This window comes from Lemur catta, chromosome 1 (genome assembly GCF_020740605.2).
Source record: "Lemur catta isolate mLemCat1 chromosome 1, mLemCat1.pri, whole genome shotgun sequence".
In the NCBI taxonomy this organism is placed as follows: Eukaryota; Metazoa; Chordata; class Mammalia; order Primates; family Lemuridae; genus Lemur; species Lemur catta.
Genome location: NC_059128.1, coordinates 113,500,124 through 113,517,775, shown reverse-complemented (window position 1 = coordinate 113,517,775; position 17,652 = coordinate 113,500,124). Strand labels below are relative to the sequence as shown.

The window sequence follows — 17,652 nt, the reverse complement described above, 5'->3', positions numbered from 1 at the left end:
AGGCTGAGGCGGGAGGATCGCTCCAGGTCAGGAGTTCAAGACCAACCTAAGCAAGAGCAAGACCCCCGTCTCTACTAAAAAACAGAAAGAAATTAACCGGACAACTAAAAATATATAGAAAAAATTAGCCAGGCATGGTGGCGCGTGCCTGTAGTCCCAGCTACTCGGGAGCCTGAGGCAGTAGGATTGCTTGAGCCCAAGAGTTTGAGGTTGCTGTGAGCTAGGGTGATGCCACAGCACTCTAGCCCAGGCAACAGAGTGAAACTCTGTCTCAAAAAGATAAAATAAAATAAATAAATAAAAGTAGATATACACACACACACACATTATTTGAAAGCAAATCTCAGACATCGTTTCATCTGTATTTCAGCATGAATAGATGAGAAATCTTTAAAGAGAACCATAATGCCATTTTCAAACCTAAAAACATAATAATACTTACTGAAAAGGGGAAATGAATGATGATGCCTCGCTTTGACCTTTGACCACAATCGCTAACTGTATACATGTGGCCCAACCCCATAATCATGCCCTTGACATCAGTGCCCTGACCCCTGTAACCTTGACCCCTTCATCTCAGCCTGACTGTACTCCACCCTTAACCTCTAGCCCTAGCCTTGGCCCAAATCCTTCTCTGACCCCTGACCCCAGGCCCCTGGCCAGATCCTGCCCTGGCCCCTGTGCGAAGACCGACTAGGTTGGACCTTTATGGCTCTCGGATAACAAAAGCGGCCGTGCTAGGGTCGGCAACAGACGGACTTGTGGCACAGCCAATGGTCTAAGCCACTGCATTGTTGCTGCCCAATAGCGCGGGAGAGAAGGCGGATTCGGGGGGAGCCAATAGCTTAAGAGGGTGAGCCGAGCAGTAACCAGTAGCCTCGAGCGAGAGGCGGGACTCTGAGGAAAGCCAATCTCTGGGGGGAACTGGCGCAGTCACAGCCAATGGCTCTGGGGCGGGGGCGTTGCCCTTAACCTGACAGCTTCCACGACCCGGCTCCAGGGCTATGGCCGGGAGTGGGCGGCTGGCGCTGAGGACGCTGCCCGGGCTGGGGTGGGTGCGGGGCTCGGGCCCGGCCGTGCTGACCCGCCTGCGGGACGCGGCCGTGGTGCGGCCTGGCTTCCTGAGCGCGGCCGAGGAGGAGACGCTGAGACGGGAGCTGGAGCCCGAGCTGCGCCGCCGTCGCTACGAATACGACCACTGGGACGCGGTGAGGCCAGCGGCGGCGTGAGGGCGGGGCCGGGGCGTCAGAGGCGGGACCGGGATTTTCAAAAGCCGTGGTGGGCGGGGCCTGGGTGAAAGGGGTGGGGCATGAGTGCTGGGGGCGGGGCGTACTGGAAGCGGTACCTAAAGCGGGGGGGCGGGGCTGAAACCCGGGCCGTGGGACCAGCGGGACCAGGGGGAAAGGGACTTTGGGGGCATGATCTGGAACCGAGAGATGGAAATGGGTGTGGCGCGAGATGAGGCAGGGCAGCTGTTGGGGACAGAGACTGGAGACTTGGTGGGATCCAGTTGTGCGCAGAGGCTGAGAATTGAATTTGGGGACAGGGCCAGCATTGGGGATGAGGAACTGGAGCCTGAGAGTGGGTGCAAGGGACTGAGGTCAGACCTAGGTAGGCCCTGGGGCAGGGTTCCCTGTATGGATTTGAGACCTAGATAGGGTGGTGGTTGCGAGTTGAGGGTGGGGTTGAGTCAGGCTGGGAGAACGAGCCCCTTGCCCTGTGCTCTGCCCCTCCGTGTCTCAGTTTCCCTGTCCTCCCTGTGAGCTCCCAGACTTGACCCAAGCCCTCTGTGCAGGCCATCCACGGCTTCCGGGAGACAGAAAAGTCGCGCTGGTCAGAGGCCAGCCGGGTCATCCTGCAGCGCGTGCAGGCGGCCTCCTTTGGCCCTGGCCAGACCCTGCTCTCCCCGGTGCACGTGCTGGACCTGGAGCCGCGGGGCTACATCAAGCCCCACGTGGACAGCATCAAGGTGGGCAGAAGCCAGCGCCTTGCAGTGCCCAGCTGGGTGGTAGGCAGGCCAGGCCAGGCCAGAGCCTGACCCACTACTATGCCCCTTCTTCCAGTTCTGCGGGGCCACCATTGCCGGCCTGTCTCTCCTGTCTTCCAGCGTCATGCGGCTGGTGCACACCCAGGAGCCGGGGGAGTGGCTGGAACTCCTGCTGGAGCCAGGCTCCCTCTACATCCTTAGGTACCACCAGCCAGGGAGCCCCCACCCCTCCAGGAGCGTTCCAGATGCCCACCCACTGCCTTGAGCACTTCCCTCAATCCAGCCCCCCCAGCAGATACTCCAAGGTGTCTCGGGAGGCAGCAGACGGGCTGGAACCTGGGTCTGCCTGGAGCAGGGGTCGCCTCCTCCCGCCAGTCACACAGCCTGCATTTTCTCTCACAGGGGCTCAGCCCGTTACGACTTCTCCCATGAGATCCTTCGGGACGAAGAGTCCTTTTTTGGGGAGCGTCGGATTCCCCGGGGCCGACGCATCTCCGTGATCTGCCGTTCCCTCCCAGAGGGGATGGGGCCAGGGGAGCGGGGACAGCCACCCCCCGCCTGCTGACCCCGGGCCGTCCCCCAGCTTCCCATAGAGACTGGATTTGTGAATAAAGGTGGAGAATGGACAACCCAGCCACCCTCGTGCTGGCTGTTTGCCGGGGCTGGGATATGCAGGGGAAGCCCAGGGTGGCACCTGCCCGCGGGGACCCCAGGAGCGGGGGAGGCTGAACACACAGTCACAAGGCCAGGAGGGTGGTGTCTTTTATTGTGCTCATTGCTGGCCACTCTGGGATATGTCCTCTCCTGGTCTTCTCTGCACCTGAGCCTCCAATAAATAAGTCAGCCGAGCTCCTCCGGCACGAGGCTCCAGGGCACCAGGCTGGCGCCTTCACCCGCCACAGCCACAGGCAGCTGCAGAGAGCTGGGGCAGCCGCTGCCAGCGGTGGCCGTCGTCGAGGAAGGCCACGTCAGCGTAGCGGGTAGGCTGGCAGCAGGGCCCGCCGTGGGCTCTGCCCTGGCCCCGCAGCCAGGCCAGCACCAGGCCATGCTGGGTGCGGGCACCACGGGGGCAGCTGCCGGCACAGTAGCGGAAGATGACCTTCTCCTCCGAGGTGTAGCCCAGGCCCAGCTCCACCACTGGCAGGGTCAGGCTCCATAGCTGGCACGGGCTGGCTGGTGCTCGGCGCAGGCGGGCAGGGGAGCAGTGGGCGTCTGTGGGAGAGAAGGGCGCTGACACCCAGCAGGGTCTGGGCAGGAAGGAGTTGGGAAGTGACAGGGGCCCCTGGGGGTCCTTACCCAGCCGGGTCCCTCTAGCATCCGCCGCCTGCTCAGACAATGATTCTCCCTTGACCATCGGAGTCCCCTTGGCATTGGGGCCCCAGCCCAGGCCCAACTGCAGTGACAGCAGCAGTAGAGAGCAGAGCAGGGCCATCCCTGGGGCCATTGTGACGGGCAGGTCCTGAGGGTGCCTGTGCTCTGAATTTATACCCTCTCCTGGGCTGGGGGGCTAACCTCTTCCCTGCCGGCCGCCACAGCCAGAAGGCCCCATGTCCCACACCAGTTCTGCTACCGCGTCCTCTGGGCCAGGCATCGGTTCCTCCTGCCCTGCTTCCCGCTCTCCTAAGAGTTAAGGGTCCACACCCCCCAGCCACCCCACCCCGGCATTCCACAAACCCATTTCCGACGCCCCTGATACCCCCTGATTTACGAGTCTTATGCCTTCAGCTGGGGCTGAGCCCAGGGCAGGCAACCAGTGTCCCCACCCCACCTGCTGTCTGGAGGGGGAGGCAGGGGGCTTCATGGGTTCCCCTGTGGGGTCCCTCCCTGCTAAGGCAGGGTGCCAGGGGTCAGGAGCCCCCCGTTACGTGTTGTGTGCCAGGTGCGGCAGATGTGTGTGCTGGGCAGGGTGGCTTGGCAGGTGGGTGAGCCCATCATGGCTCCCACCTGGAGGATTAAGACATCATGCCCCTGTCTCCGGGCCTGGCCGAGCCAGCATCAAAACAGGAAAAGGGAGAGGCTGGGGGACAGCCAAGGGCTGGGACAACGGGGGAAGGGACTCCTGTCTCTGGAAGGCGAAGCTGGGAACCCCAAGACTAGCCCCACCCTGGGATCCAAGAGCATTGAGCCCGAGGGGAGGTAGAGGCCCTCCAGGTCACAGTCGCGACTAGCACAGTGACAGAAGCAGCAGCAGGTCACAGGGAGGTGCATCCTCCGGTGGCTTCCACGCCCAGCCCTGTGTGACCCTGGGGAGGTGATCCTCTGTCCCTTCACCAGGAGGACAAGGGAGCAATTCCAAAGTCCTCCCACACAGCGTTCTGAGGTCAGATGGACAGGCGCTTGGTGTGTAGCACAGTCTTGGGCGTTTCTGCACCAAGGGGATGCACATACAATGTGCCTGTGCGTGTGTGAAGAGGGGCTCGACCCCACGCACAGGAGAGTGGGGTGGAACTCGGAGACTGCACCCCATCAGATTGGCAAAAACCAGAGAACCTGCCTGCACACAGCTGTGGGTGACCCAGGCACTCTCCGACACGTGGCGTAAAGTCATAGCAGCTCTTTGAATGAACAGCTGCTCCTGGGATTGTAAATCACACCCTTCTGCCCCAGGAAACCTGCTTCCAGATTCATCCCACACAGGTGGGTGAAGCAGCCGGCACAGGGACACTCGCTGGCTTGTGTCTGTATTAGGCAGCACTGGAGGTGCCCTGAACTCTAGCCATGGAGCATTGCTGCAGTGATGATGTGGCTGAAGTCCCTTGTCTGAAGTCACCCAGAATTAAGCAATAGACCTGGGATTTGAACCCAGGTTCCCCCCTGAATGCAAGGCCCCCGCCCCTAGCCACTGCCTGGCCTCCTGGTGGGGAGGCCTTAGACCAAGGTCCACATGACAGGGACAGCAGGGGAGAAACCACCAGGGCAAGGGGCCAGAGCTGCTTTCCTGCCTGGCCGGAGGATAGGGAGGGAGGTTGGACTGACGGGGACATTCCTAGGAATTAGCTTGATATCTCAGGCATCCCCACTGGGCAGCCAAGAGCCTGCAGAACTGGGTGGGGTTTTCCACCTGCAGTTTCCAACCACAGGCAAGACAGAAGCCTGACATCCTGCCCCCTGACGGGTCACTCAGAACAGGCGTTCTGAAGTGGCGGCTGCAGCCAAATTCTATTTCCAGCCACAGGAATTGGAAAAGCCCTTCTCATACAGAGTGCCTGGCAATGCATAACCAAACTCCGATGGAGGTAAGGGTAACCCCAGAAACATCGCTGGGGAGCTTAGAGACAAGGCCCAGAAACCAGGAGGGTTAGGCTTCAGTGGCCACTTAGGGACAGAGTCCCTGAGCTGAGAAACACACATAGAATGGGCGTGGGATGGCACCCGCGGGTGGCTGGCAGAGGCGAAGGCAGTACCATCTGGAAGGACCTGCCTGCAAAGTAGGCCACACAGGATGCTCACAGACGAAGAGCTCCCAGCTGGTCATGAGCGCCTGTCCCAAATTACAAAGCACAAGAAAATAACAGGAGGCCCATGAACTTCAGATTCCAGATGCGTCTGATAGACTACAAGGATGCTTAAAATTGGCCAGGCGTGGTTGCTCATGCCTGTAATCCTAGCACTCTGGGAGGCTGAGGCGGGCGGATCATTTGAGCCCAGGAGTTCGAGACCAGCCTGAGCAAGAGCAAGATCCCGTCTCTACTGAAAAATAGAAAGAAATTAGCTGGACAACTAAAAATATAGAGAAAAAATAGCCAGGCATGGTGGCGCATGCCTGTAGTCCCAGCTACTTGGGAGGCTGAGGCAGGAGGATTGCTTGAGCCCAGGAGTTTGAGGTTGCTGTGAGCTAGGCTGATGCCACAGCACTCTAGCCTGGTCAACAGAGTGAGATTTTGTCTCAAAAAAAAAAAAAAAGAAAAGGATGCTTAAAATTAAAACATGAGCCAAGTGCAGTAGCACGTGCCTGTAGTCCCAGCTACTGGAGAGGCTGAGGCAGGAGGATCACTTGAGCCCAGGAGTTGGAGGCTGTAGTGAGCTATGAGGATGCCATTGCACTCCAGCCTGAGCAACAGAGCCAGGCCCTGTCTCTAATATAATAATAATAATTAAAAAATAAATAAATAAATAAACTATCTGAACATAGCAGTGACCTGCAAAGGAGGCAAGGACAACTTTGAGCAATTGAAAATGGAGTCACTAACGAACTAAATACCTAATGGGCTGCGCAGTGGACAAATCAGGCTGAAGAGAGGCCTCGTAAAGGGGAAGGCAGAGCTGTAGAAGTTACCCAGAGGGGAGCACACAGGTTCAGTCAGTGGGACAGAGGTAAAGTGAGGAGGAGGAGGAGGAGGGAAATGAGAGGGTCTAACAGGCATCTGAAGGTTCCAGAAGGGGCTGGAGGACACTGCTTAGGCTTTTTGGAATTGGTAACACCGGGGCACTGGGACTCAGGGAGGGACGCGAAAGGGTGGTGGACATGCGGCAGTGAGCACACAGAGCCACGAAGTCGCGGAGGAAGAGCCTGTTTATTGGGCGGCCTCACTCCTTGAGCGAGAAGTGCATCTTGTCGTTGATCATCTTACGCTCGGGGTTGAGGCGCTTGAGGATCTGGGCCAGCACATTCACCGTCTGCTCGCTGCTCAGCCCCGTCTTCTTGGTCTGGAACTTCTTCAGCAGGTCCTTGGTGGTCATGGGCTTCCGCGTCAGGTAGCGGCGCACGGCATCCTCAGTCACCTGCACGTCGCTGCTGAGCAGACAGCAGGAAGGTGGCGTGAGCAAGGTTCTCCCTGGCTGCCCCTGCCCTCCCCGCCATCCCCGCGAACTTACCTGCTGCTGGGCGTCGACTTGCCGGACGGCGGCTGAGGGGTCGACTTGCCAGACAGGCTCTGGGGTGCCGCGTCCAGCCGCAGCCGCTTGGCTGCCGGTGTCTCGCCTGCACGCTTCCCTGTCAGAGCAGGCTCAGGGCTGAGTTTTGGGAATGGGGAGGCAGGACCCTGGGCTGGGCAGTGCCAGGATCGGGAGACAAGAAGCTCAAGGAGAGACAGGCCTCCGTCCCTACCTCTCTGTACCCTCCTGGGGCAGCGGGAGGACGCCGGGCACTCACCTTGCTCTAGTTTGTTGGCGGCGGCCCGCAGGGTGGAGGAGGTGCTGCCGCCCTCTACACTGGGCGTGCCTGGGCGGCTGTTGCCCTTCGAGCTGCCTCCCGAGGGCTTCCGCTCCCTCTTGGGGGGCGTCTTCTTCTTCTGCAGAGGTCAAGGTGGGGTGGGGATGTCAGGCCAACACCTGATGCCTGGGCCGCCCCCGCTCCCGCCCCGGCTGGGCCTTACCGCCATGAAGAGGGCCGAGGAGGCCTCGCTGTCGATGTCACTCTCCTCTGAGCTGTCTGACTCCTCGCTGCTATCTGCAGGGGCACAGGCCGGGGCTCAGGACCAGAGCGGCCCTGACCTTGCACCCACCCTTGCCACTGTTGCAGATGAGGGAGCCCACCCTGAGCCTCGAATGCTGAGGCCACTCCGGCCCCACCTTTCCGGCGCTTCTTCTCCTGCGGGGTGGGCGCCTTCTTCTCCTCCTCCTCCTCCTTGTCCTCCTCTGGTGGCTTCTCCTCCTCACTCTCCTCGCTGCTGTCGCTGTGCTCATCGACTCCTGGTTGGGGAAGACGGCAGGGTGTGGGCAGGAGCGGCCAACAGGTGGCCACCTCCCAGCCCTGACAGCCCCCTCGACCCTGACGGCTGCCGCCTACCCTTGGGGCCCTCCTCCTGCTGTGGCACCTTGGGCTTGACCCCCTCTGGCTCGTCCTGGGAGCTGCTATGAGATGGGAGCGCGTGAGGGTGAGTGCAGGCACCACAGCCACCGTGAATGACTGGGGCTGGGCGGCACACCCACCTCCCCAGCTGCTCACCTGGAGCCGTCCGACATGTAGTCCACTTCCTGGCCCTCGAAGTCCCCGTCGTCACTGTCCTCAAAGGCCTCATCGTCCGAGCCCTTCTTCTTCTTCCTCTTTCTGCCTGCCTTGGTGGGTGGCGCCTTCTTCTTGGCCTTGGGGGCTCTGCTGCCTGGCGGGGGGTGGCGTGGGAGGAAGAGGAGGTGGCTCGGGGCACACGGGCATTGTGGTTCTCATATCTTATGGTGCTTTGACATTCCAGGGCCTGGCTGGCTGTGGACACCGCCCCTCCAGGGCCAGCCAGCTGGCCCAGGGTGGCCTCTCCTACGCAAATGCCCCAGGCCAGAGCCCACACCCCCAAGCGCTTCCTCTACTGCTCACACGCCAGGTGATCACCCCTGCCCTGAATCGCCCCCAGCCAGGCGCCAGCCAGCCAGTTCACAGCCCCTGCAGTCCAGAATGCCCTGGAACCATTCAGACTGGCTGACCCTACGTGGGTTCCCACTACAGCCACAGCCCTGGTGCCCTGGGAGCCTGCCCTGCCTCCCTGGATGGCCTCCAGAGCCTCCTGTTTCCAGCGCCACTGTGAGTGACACCTTCCTTTCAGAGGCATTAACCCACCAGTCACCTCCAAGAACTAAGGCCCAGGCACCTCCGGGACGGCCCAGCCTCACCTTCCTCACCACTGGCGTCGCTGTCGTCAGACGACATCTCCAGGTCGTCCTCCAGGTCGTGGATGCGCAGCTCGCTGGGCTTCCTGCGGCTGCGCTTCTCCTTGTCCTCCTCCTCCTCGTCCTGGCCCTGGTCCTTGAGCCGCCGCTGCTGCATGATGCTGAAGTGGTTCAGCACCTTGTTCCTCCTGGCGGGGAGACGGGGCTGACGACAGGCCACCAGCCCTGCGCCTGCACCAGGCGGGCCTGGGGGCACTGCAGCATGACTGCAAAGGTGCTCTGACCCCACCCTCCTGGGGACTCAGCAGGCGGCAGGGACGCCTCAGATCACACAGGGAGGACGACACCAGTCCTCCCTCGACTCATGCCAGGACGGTCACATGGTGCTGGTTTCTCGCACCTCTCTTGGGCTCACAGAATCTTCCCCGATGCATTCGCATTGGTCTCTTATTATCACAGTTTATGGGTGACTTTTTCTTTTTTCTTTTTTGTTTGAGAGCCTCACTCTGTCATCCCAGGTAGAGTGCAGTGGCATCAGCCTAGCTCACGGCAACCTCCAGCTCCTGGGCTCAAGCCATCCTCCTGCCTCAGCCTCCCAAGTAGCTGGGACTACAGGCATGTGCCACCACCACACTCAGCTAATTTTTCTAGTTTTAGTAGAGACAGGGTCCTGCTCTTGCTCAGGCTGGTCTCAAACTCCTGAGCTCAAGTGTTCCTCCCACCTCAGCCTCCCAGAGTGCTGGGGCTGCAGGCATGAGCCACCATGCCCGGCCTGGGTGACTTTTTCTTTAATGACAAGGCATACTGATGTCTCCATCAGAACACTAGAACATGGTAACATGGTCCCACTGCCCGTGGATGTTTTAAAGAATGAGACTGCATTTAATGAACTTACAAAGCAAATTTGAAAGAAAATACAACAAATGAAACAACTAAGAACACTTCTGGAAACCAAAAGCAGAGGCTGGGTGCAGTGGCTCATACTTGTAATCCCAGCGTTTTGGGAGGTCCAGGTGGGAGGATCACTTGAGGCCAGGAGTTCAAGACCAGCCTGAGCAAGAGTGAGACCCCGTCTCTACTAAAAAATAGAAAGAAATTAACTGGACAACTAAAAATATATAGAAAAAATTAGCCAGGCATGGTGGCGCGTGCCTGTAGTCCCAGCTACTCGGGAGGCTGAGGCAGGAGGATCACTTGAGCCCAGGAGTTTGAGGTTGCTGTGAGCTAGGCTGACACCACAGCACTCTAGCCCGGGCAACAGAGTGAGACTCTGTCTCAAAAAAAAAAAAAAAAGAAAGAAAAAGAAGAAGTTATCCAGGCATGTGTGAGCCTTTAGTCCCAGCTACTCAGGAGGCTGAGGTGGGAGGATTGGGGCTGCAGTGAGCTGTGATTGCACCACTGCACTCCAGCCTGGGTGACAGAGGGAAACTCTGTCTCTTAAAAAAAAAATCAAAAAAAAAAGAAAGAAAGAAAAGAGAAGCGAGCCGCCCTCCTGCCCTCTCTGGTGGGGCCTCAGGAACTGAGCAGCCGAGCAGACAGAGCAGCAGGGTGCACTGGACCTGCAGGCCTGACGCTGCACCAATCCAGGTTGGGGAGGGTGCTGGGCCCTGCCTGCCTTTTACTTGGGTTGCTTTTGGAGTGAGCCGAACTATAACTCACTCAGAAATGTAAAAACTAAACAAAATGATTAAGCAAAGGGGGAAAAAAGTGTTTCTTAACCTTTTGGGAGCCACAAAGTCCATCACCATCTGCTAACCCTGGACACACGCAAATGCAGTTTTGCAGACTTGCTCAGAGTGCCCTCCTGTGGGTGCCCAGGGTGGTGGGGGCCCTGAGGGGGTCTCGTCCTCAGCCTGGCGTTCGAGGCCCAGTGCAGCCTCATCCCCCTCCACAGTCACTCTGCTCCAGCCTTGTGCGCCACGTCCCTGCAGCCACGTGCCAATCATTCTACTCACCCCACCTGAAGACCCCCATGATGCCACTGTTCAGGAGGCCCCTCCCAGGACCCCCGAAGAGGAGCTGGCCGCAGGCTCGGGGAAACCGAGGGGGCAGCTGGACCCACCCTGCTCTGCCGATCCGTGCTCTGGGCCCCAACACTGGCCCTCACAGTGCCCTGAACACCGCCATCGCAGCCCTGAGGGTCCCGAGTCTGTCTCCCCCCTGCACTGAGAGCTCGTGAGGGGGGCGTGGGGTCTGTCCCGGCCACCACCGAGTCCCTAGCTCCCAGCACAGGGCCTGGCAACACACTCCCTTTCCCGCACTCCGGCCCCCCGACCTCACTCACCTCTCCCATTCCTCCTCAGCCTCCTCGGCAGTGAGCGTGCGGTGCCGGGCCAGTGGCGTGAAGTTGTACCAGTTGTGCACAGGGAAGGCCTCAAAGGCCCCGTCCGGGCACTGGGTGAAGATGTAGTAGGACGTGTTCTCTGTCACACCTCCCTTCTTTATGCCCTTGAACCTGCGGGGAGCCACAGTCAGGGGGCCAGCCCCGGCCCTGCCTGCATCCCCAGGCCCTGCCTCCTCCAAGGCACCTGCCTGGGCTCTCCAAGGAGAGCTCGCACTGTATGAGGCCCTGGGGTCAGACCCATCTAGATTTGCCTCTGGTTCCATGGCTCATGGGCTGCAGCTGGGACCCGGGTTTGGGACCAAGATGGGACAGGGAGGCATGGCCGGACCTGAAGGGACACTCGACTGGGGCCACATCTCCTGGAACCTAAACAACTGCCCAGCTTCCTTGGGGCCCCCTCCCACTGCCACATCTTCTTCTGTGCCCACTGTCCAGACAATCATATTGCTCTGCGTACTCTTCCCTGCCTACAGCCTTCCAGGGCTCCCCTGGGCCCAGGGTCCAGCCACATCCCGGCACCCACTGCTCTGCGCCAGCCGGCCCACCGTCTGTCACGATCACATACTGTTCTGCCTGGAGCGCCCTTCATCAACCTAATCTTCACCCCTCCTGCTCGTGCAGGCGTCCCAAACATCATAAACCACCCTGCCTCAGGGCCGGCCACCTGGGCTTCCTGCGTTGTGGCACTCAGAGCTGCCACAGAGCCAGGCACGAGCCACAACCCGGTTCATCTGCAAAAATAAAACCTTGCAAGGGCAGAAATGCTGGCACCCCTATCCTACAGGTGGGAAACTGAGGTTCAGAGAGGGCATCCCACAAAGTGTGTGGCATGAGGGGGGATATAGGCTGGCCCCTGGGGCTGGCAACTCCCCGCCCCCCGCCCCACCACTTACTTCCTGCCCGACTTGCCGTTGACACGGAGCAGCCAGGGCTGGTCCTCGGGCCGGAACTCCTTGAGGATGACGCCGTACTTCTTCCTCCGGGCCTCCTCCCGGAGCTTGCGGTTGAATTCGCTGCCCGCACCCGACTCGGGCATCTCCTCCTCTTGGTAAATTTTCTTGTTGCTCAAGTCCCGCTCCAGCCGGGCCTACGGGGGAACAAGAAGCGAAACCTCTCAGGGTCCTGCCTCTGCTCAGGCTGTGCCCTCTGCCAGGAAGACCCTATGCTCTCCCCATGCTGAGCTCCGGAGGCTCAAAGCCAACTTCCTGCTTGGCAAGAAGGGAGCGGAACGTTAGTGCTCCGTGAATCCGGGTAAAAGGAACTTGGGTGAAGCCTTGTGGCGTCTCTTTTTGAAAATTTGAAAGTATTTCCAAATTAAAAGTTAAAAAAAAGAAACAAGATCGCTGGAGTGGTACAACAAAAACAAAAAAAAAATAAAAACTACCTCCCTGGAACTCTCCATTTGACTCTGCATTGCCCCATGAATTTAGATGCCATTAAAGGATGAGTTTTTTCCAAATTTTAATCTCTGGGCAAGGCCGGGCACAGTGGCTCACGCCTGTAATCCTAACACTCTGGGAGGCCAAGGCAGGAGGACTGCTTGAGGTCAGGAGTTTGAGACCAGCCTGAACAAAAGTGAGACCCCCGTCTCTACTAAAAATAGAAAAAATTAGCTGGCCGTGGTGGTGAACATATGTAGTCCCAGCTACTCGGGAGGCTGAGGCAGGAGGATTGCTTGAGCCCAGGAGTTTGAGGTTGCTGTGAGCTAAGCTGATGCCACGGCACTCTAGCCCGGGCAACAGAGCAAGACTGTCTTACACACAAAAAAAAAGGTCAATATTTGGGCAATTTAGCAGTCTACACTGCATTTTAAAATGCACAGACAGCTTACCCTAAGGATTCTTCTAGATATAGCAGAGGTTGAAATGACAAACACACAAAATAATGTTTTGCAGCAGTAGTCACCTCCTGCTGTGCAGCCAGGTTCCTAACAGGCCACAGACCAGTAGGAGTCCACGGCCTGAGGGTTGAGGACCGCAGTATTGCAGTGCTGCTTGCTGTAGCTAAAGATTGGGAATGGATTTAAATGCACATCAATAAGTCTGGTTAAATACACTGGGGTTCCTCCATACAATGGACGCTATGCAGCCCGAAACAAAAACAAAAGAAAAGAGACAACTGTATGGAACAGCTGCCGAGACATATTAACTGAAGAAGACCCACATTACTTCCCATTGTCATGAGATTTCAGACCACTGGGGACAAACAGAAGATCCTATGGGATCCCAGGGAGGAGGGAAAACAGGTTTCGTATAAAGCAGAAGCTGGCATGGGCTGGCTGCCTGTTTTTATAAATAAAGTTTTACTGGCACACAGCTATGCTTATTCATTTACTACTAGCTATGGCTGCTTTCATTCTACAATGGCAGAGCAGATCACTAGGGACAGAGACTGGCCAAAAAAGCCGAACATCGTTATTATTAACTGGCTCTTTACGAAAAAGTTTGCTGACTCCTAATACATTAGATCACGAATGAGAATGGCAAAGATTCCTCAACAGCTACAGCTTTTGAAAGCAAAAGGACAATGGAGCAATGCTTTCAAAATTCTGAGGGAAAATGATTACTGGCCTACAATTTTATACCTAGCCATGCTATCAACCATGAGGCAAAAATAAAGCTAGTTTTAGGGACATAAGCACTCATAGCATACTTCCTACACCTCCTTTCCAGGGAGCTACTCCAGGGTGTGCTTCATTAAAACAAGGAGTGAAACAGGAAAGACAACAACGTAGGAGCCATGAAATGGAAAATCAGGGGAGACAGAGGGAGAAAACCCAGGAAAAACGTCAGAAGACCCCACACCACCCTACCCAGATGAGGCCGTAGGGCAGGGGGAGAGCAGCCAGTGCAGACAGTGCAGGTCAGCAGGCTCTGGCAGGGAGGGAAAACTGGGAGGGAAAACTCTAAGGGAAGGAACTGAGAGAATACACAGTGAGATTTACACAACTAGAGGAGAGTTTTGGACTGAGCTGGTGAAGCAAACTAAATGAACCGAGTTGGGTGCACTCGTTTGAGGGCAGCCTGGGCAACACAGCAAGATCCTGTCTCAGGAAAAAAGAAACAAAACTAAACCAAACAAACATTAAAATTATAGCACATTTAAAAACTCCAAGGAAAACTGAACATTGATCTAAAATCACCATATAACTCAACGGTGAGGATGGAGTACTATGGACTGAATGTTTTTGAAAATCTGTTTGTTTTTTTAATAATTAATTTATTTTTCATTTTATTTATGAATGAATGAATGAATGGACAGGGTCTTGCTCTGTCGCCCAGACTGGAGTGCAGTGGCTTCATCATAGCTCACTGCAGCCTCAAACTCCTGGGCTCAAGTGATCCTCCTTGGCTGGGCGTGGTAGCTCACGCCTGTAATCCTAGCACTCTGGGAGGCTGAGGCGGGTAGATCCTTTGAGCTCAGGAGTTCGAGACCAGCCTGAGCAAGAGCAAGACCTCCATCTCTACTAAAAAAATAGAAAAAAATTAGCTGGACAACTAAAAAAAAAAAAAAATATATATATATATATATAAGTAAAATTATCCAGGCATGGTGGCACATGCCTGTAGTCCTAGCTACTCGGGAGGCTGAGGCAGGAGGATCATTTGAGCCCAGGAGTTGGAGGCTGCTGTGAGCTAGGCTGATGCCACAGCACTTTAGCCCGGGCAACAGAGTGAGACTCTGTCTCAAAAAAAAAAAAAAAAAAAAAAAAAAGTTATCCTCCTGTCTCACCCTCCAGAGTCACTGGGACTCCAGGTCCACACCGCCACTGTGCCCAGCTGAAAGTATGTTTGCATATGAATGTGTAGCTGGAGCTTCCGGAAGGCAGGGCCCCAACAACCTTTCAAATGGATGATGACTTTCCTCCCTGGGAAGCGGGTGCCCTGAGCAAACACTCACTTGCCCAACATCCACATAGAAATGTTATCACCTCTCGAGTACAGTTTCATTGGCTCCCAGGGATGAGGTGATTTTTTTTTTTTTGAGACAGAGTCTTGCTCTGTTGCCCAGGCTAGAGTGAGTCCCGTGGCATCAGCCTAGCTCACAGCAACTTCAAACTCCTGGGCTTAAGCGATCCTACTGCCTCAGCCTCCCAAGTAGCTGGGACTATAGGCATGCGCCACCGTGCCCAGCTAATTTTTTCTATATATATTTTCAGTTCACCAGATAATTTCTTTCTATTTTTAGTAGAGACAGGGTCTCGCTCTTGCTCAGGTTGGTCTCGAACTCCTGACCTCGAGTGATCCACTCGCCTTGGCCTCCCAGAGTGCTAGGATTATAGGCATGAGCCACCAAGCCCCGCCAAGCGATATTTTAAAGTAATCAAAAGACAGAACTGAGCTCACAAAGAGGTGCACCAGGAGTTGCCCCACTGTGGGAGAGTTTGAAGCTGCCAATTGTAGACATTGGACCAACTCCTCTGCTGAGCTGGCCCAGTTTCTGTGGCTTCAAATGCCACCCAAACACCCATATTCTCCATCCCCATCTCCCAACTTATACATCCAAGCGCTTACTACCCGCTAATGCTGTCCAACTAGCAGCTTAAATACAAGATGTCCTGAACTGAATTCTCAAAGACCCCATCCAAACTCTACTTTCTCCAAGCTTCTCTCAGTAAATGGAATCATCTGTGATTACCTCTTCCTCACCCCTCAATATCCAATCAACCAACAGAACCTGTTGGTTCCACTTCCAAAACACTCTAGAGTCTGGCCACCCTTCAGACCCTCCACTGGCTCCAATGCCCACCCAGGACTTGCCTGGACCAGGGCAGCTGCCTCCACCCTGACCTCCTGTCATCTGTCCTCAAACCCATAGTTTGTCTCCCTTTAGTGGCCAGATCATTCTATGACTTCCCAGCTGACAACCCTTTAATGGCTTCCAAAGTCCTTTCTAGTAACGACTCATTTTTATTTTTCCGAGATGGGGTCTTGCTCTGTTGCCTGCTCCATCTGGGTCTGAACGCAATCCTCTCGCCTCAGCCTCCCGAGTAGCCGGGACGACAGTTGCATGCTACCCTGCCAGAATCTAAAGTCCTTTCTAGAGCCTCTGACAGTGGGCACTCTGGGGCTGTCTGTAAGATGTGGCCCCCAGCCCAGCCCGCTCCCTTGTCCAGATAAATCCAGGCCAAAAATGCCCATCAGTAGGCACAACTTCTAGATGTTCCCCTTTAAGGAGAAGGCCTCCTGCGGGGACTACCAAAGCTTACTCACAGAAACACTCAGCAACTCAGCCTGGGCCTCTGTCATTGTTTTACCTCCACTTGGGGAGAATTGAGGAAACTGAGCCTTAATTACTATCAGATCTGAGCAACTATTACTTAAAAGCTGGCAATGTGGATAAAAAAGAAAAGGGAACAAAAAGAGCAACTATTACAACCATCAAGTCCAGGGTCATGTTCTCTCACCTCCCACCCCCAAGACCAGGAACTTACCTGATTCCAAGTAGCAAAGTTGACTTTATCAGCTGCATTAAATGCCATTATGTTATACTTTTTGTTTGTGTTCCTGGAGCGGGCAAGAAGAGGGAGTGTTAATTCAATCAATCATTCAATCAACAAACCCACCCTAGGTCAGTCCTTTGTGCTGGGCAATGCTAGGGATTTTTAAAAGAGTACTAGGACTCCCAGTCTGTCAGAGAAGCTGCATCCATCCCCTCCTGACCCCATGCAAAGAGCAGGAGGGACAAAGATTTGGGGGAAATACAAGGTGTAGGTTTAACTGAGAACTCAGCCCTGGGGAGGGAGGAAGGCAGAGTGTGCTTCCTGGAGAAGGAAAATATCGGAAGTGGGTTTTTCAGGATCAACAAGAATCCGCCCAACACAGTCACAGTTTGCGGGGGTGAGGGGGAGAGGAAGGCATTCCTGGAAGAGGGAACAGCATGAACGAAGGCCTGGAAAGGACAAAAACCTGACTAGTTGAAAACAGAACGAAGAATATGTTCTTAGGGCTACAGTCCTGGCATGAAGAGACCATACAGGCCTTGAATGCTAGGCCAAGGGGCTGAATCGTGCTGTGTATGAAATGCACTGATTCATTCATTCAAAAAACAGTGACAACCCCAAAAAGGCCTCAGCTTAACCCCAGCCCTGCCCTCCTAGTCGCTCCCAGTCTGGAGGGAGAACCACAGGCAGGGCCATAAACGCCTAGAAAGCTCATGAAGGTTTTAATTCCTTTGCGGGGTGAGGAGTGGGCGGTGGGGCCAGAGACTTACTTGGGAACTCGAACGACATACTCAGTGACATTCTGGCTGCCGGGGCCCTGCGGAGAGAGTAGGCGGATGGTGAGTGCGGGCTGCAGAGGTCGCCAACGGGACCCGCGACGCCCGCCTCATTCATACTCACTAGGGCCGCCATGGGCAATGGTCGGGGGCTCCGGTCCGGTGCGACCCGGATTCTTTTGTGTCTACCCCGGAGTTCACGTCCCTCAGTCCCCGGGGAAGCGCCTTCTCGGTGTCGCTTGGCGAGCGAGGACCTCAAGCCTTAGACACCACTTGCCCTGAGAACAGCCACCCGGAAGCAGCGCCCGGCCAGATCCGTCTGCGCCTTCGCCTAACCTGGAAGTGAAACCCCTCGGCGGCTGTGGCCATCCGAATGCACTGTCACCTGTGCTCCTCCTCCCGCCCCTTTACAGACACAGCAAACCACGCTGAGTCCGAGGAAAACGAACTGCTTCCGGTCGCAGGCGCACTCTTATATAGCGCGTTAATCTACTCATCTGGGGCCGCGCCTCGTGACGTCATCGCGCGAGGCTCCCCGCCCCCTCCGCGGAGCATCCTGGGT

General features: G+C 56.2%; 3 protein-coding genes across 5 annotated transcripts; 1 reads left to right on the top strand and 2 right to left on the bottom strand.

The window, feature by feature from the left end:
• Window positions 1–885: 885 nt before the first annotated feature.
• Window positions 886–2,618, top strand: ALKBH7 (alkB homolog 7). Its single transcript, XM_045548829.1, has 4 exons — window positions 886–1,208; window positions 1,796–1,969; window positions 2,064–2,188; window positions 2,390–2,618. Exons 1-4 carry the CDS (start codon window positions 1,005–1,007, stop codon window positions 2,550–2,552), a joined length of 666 nt encoding a protein of 221 aa, XP_045404785.1. The 5' UTR covers window positions 886–1,004; the 3' UTR covers window positions 2,553–2,618.
• Window positions 2,619–2,876: 258 nt separating this feature from the next.
• PSPN (persephin) lies at window positions 2,877–3,431 on the bottom strand. The gene is made up of 2 exons (XM_045548826.1): window positions 3,284–3,431; window positions 2,877–3,199 (listed from the first exon to the last, which is right to left on the bottom strand). Exons 1-2 carry the CDS (start codon window positions 3,429–3,431, stop codon window positions 2,877–2,879), a joined length of 471 nt encoding a protein of 156 aa, XP_045404782.1.
• A 3,051-nt stretch (window positions 3,432–6,482) lies between these two features.
• GTF2F1 (general transcription factor IIF subunit 1) lies at window positions 6,483–17,594 on the bottom strand. 3 transcript variants are annotated; one of them, XM_045548824.1, is made up of 13 exons: window positions 17,215–17,594; window positions 17,085–17,131; window positions 16,306–16,378; window positions 11,765–11,958; window positions 10,812–10,982; window positions 8,531–8,715; window positions 7,875–8,028; window positions 7,716–7,777; window positions 7,499–7,618; window positions 7,303–7,376; window positions 7,080–7,218; window positions 6,803–6,920; window positions 6,483–6,722 (listed from the first exon to the last, which is right to left on the bottom strand). In XM_045548824.1, exons 1-13 carry the CDS (start codon window positions 17,224–17,226, stop codon window positions 6,515–6,517), a joined length of 1,557 nt encoding a protein of 518 aa, XP_045404780.1. In that variant the 5' UTR covers window positions 17,227–17,594; the 3' UTR covers window positions 6,483–6,514. The 3 variants fall into 3 exon arrangements, with proteins under 3 accessions (XP_045404780.1, XP_045404778.1, XP_045404779.1); XM_045548822.1 differs by having other exon boundaries at window positions 7,716–7,780; window positions 17,215–17,593; XM_045548823.1 differs by having other exon boundaries at window positions 6,483–6,719; window positions 7,716–7,780; window positions 17,215–17,593.
• Between the last annotated feature and the right edge of the window lie 58 nt (window positions 17,595–17,652).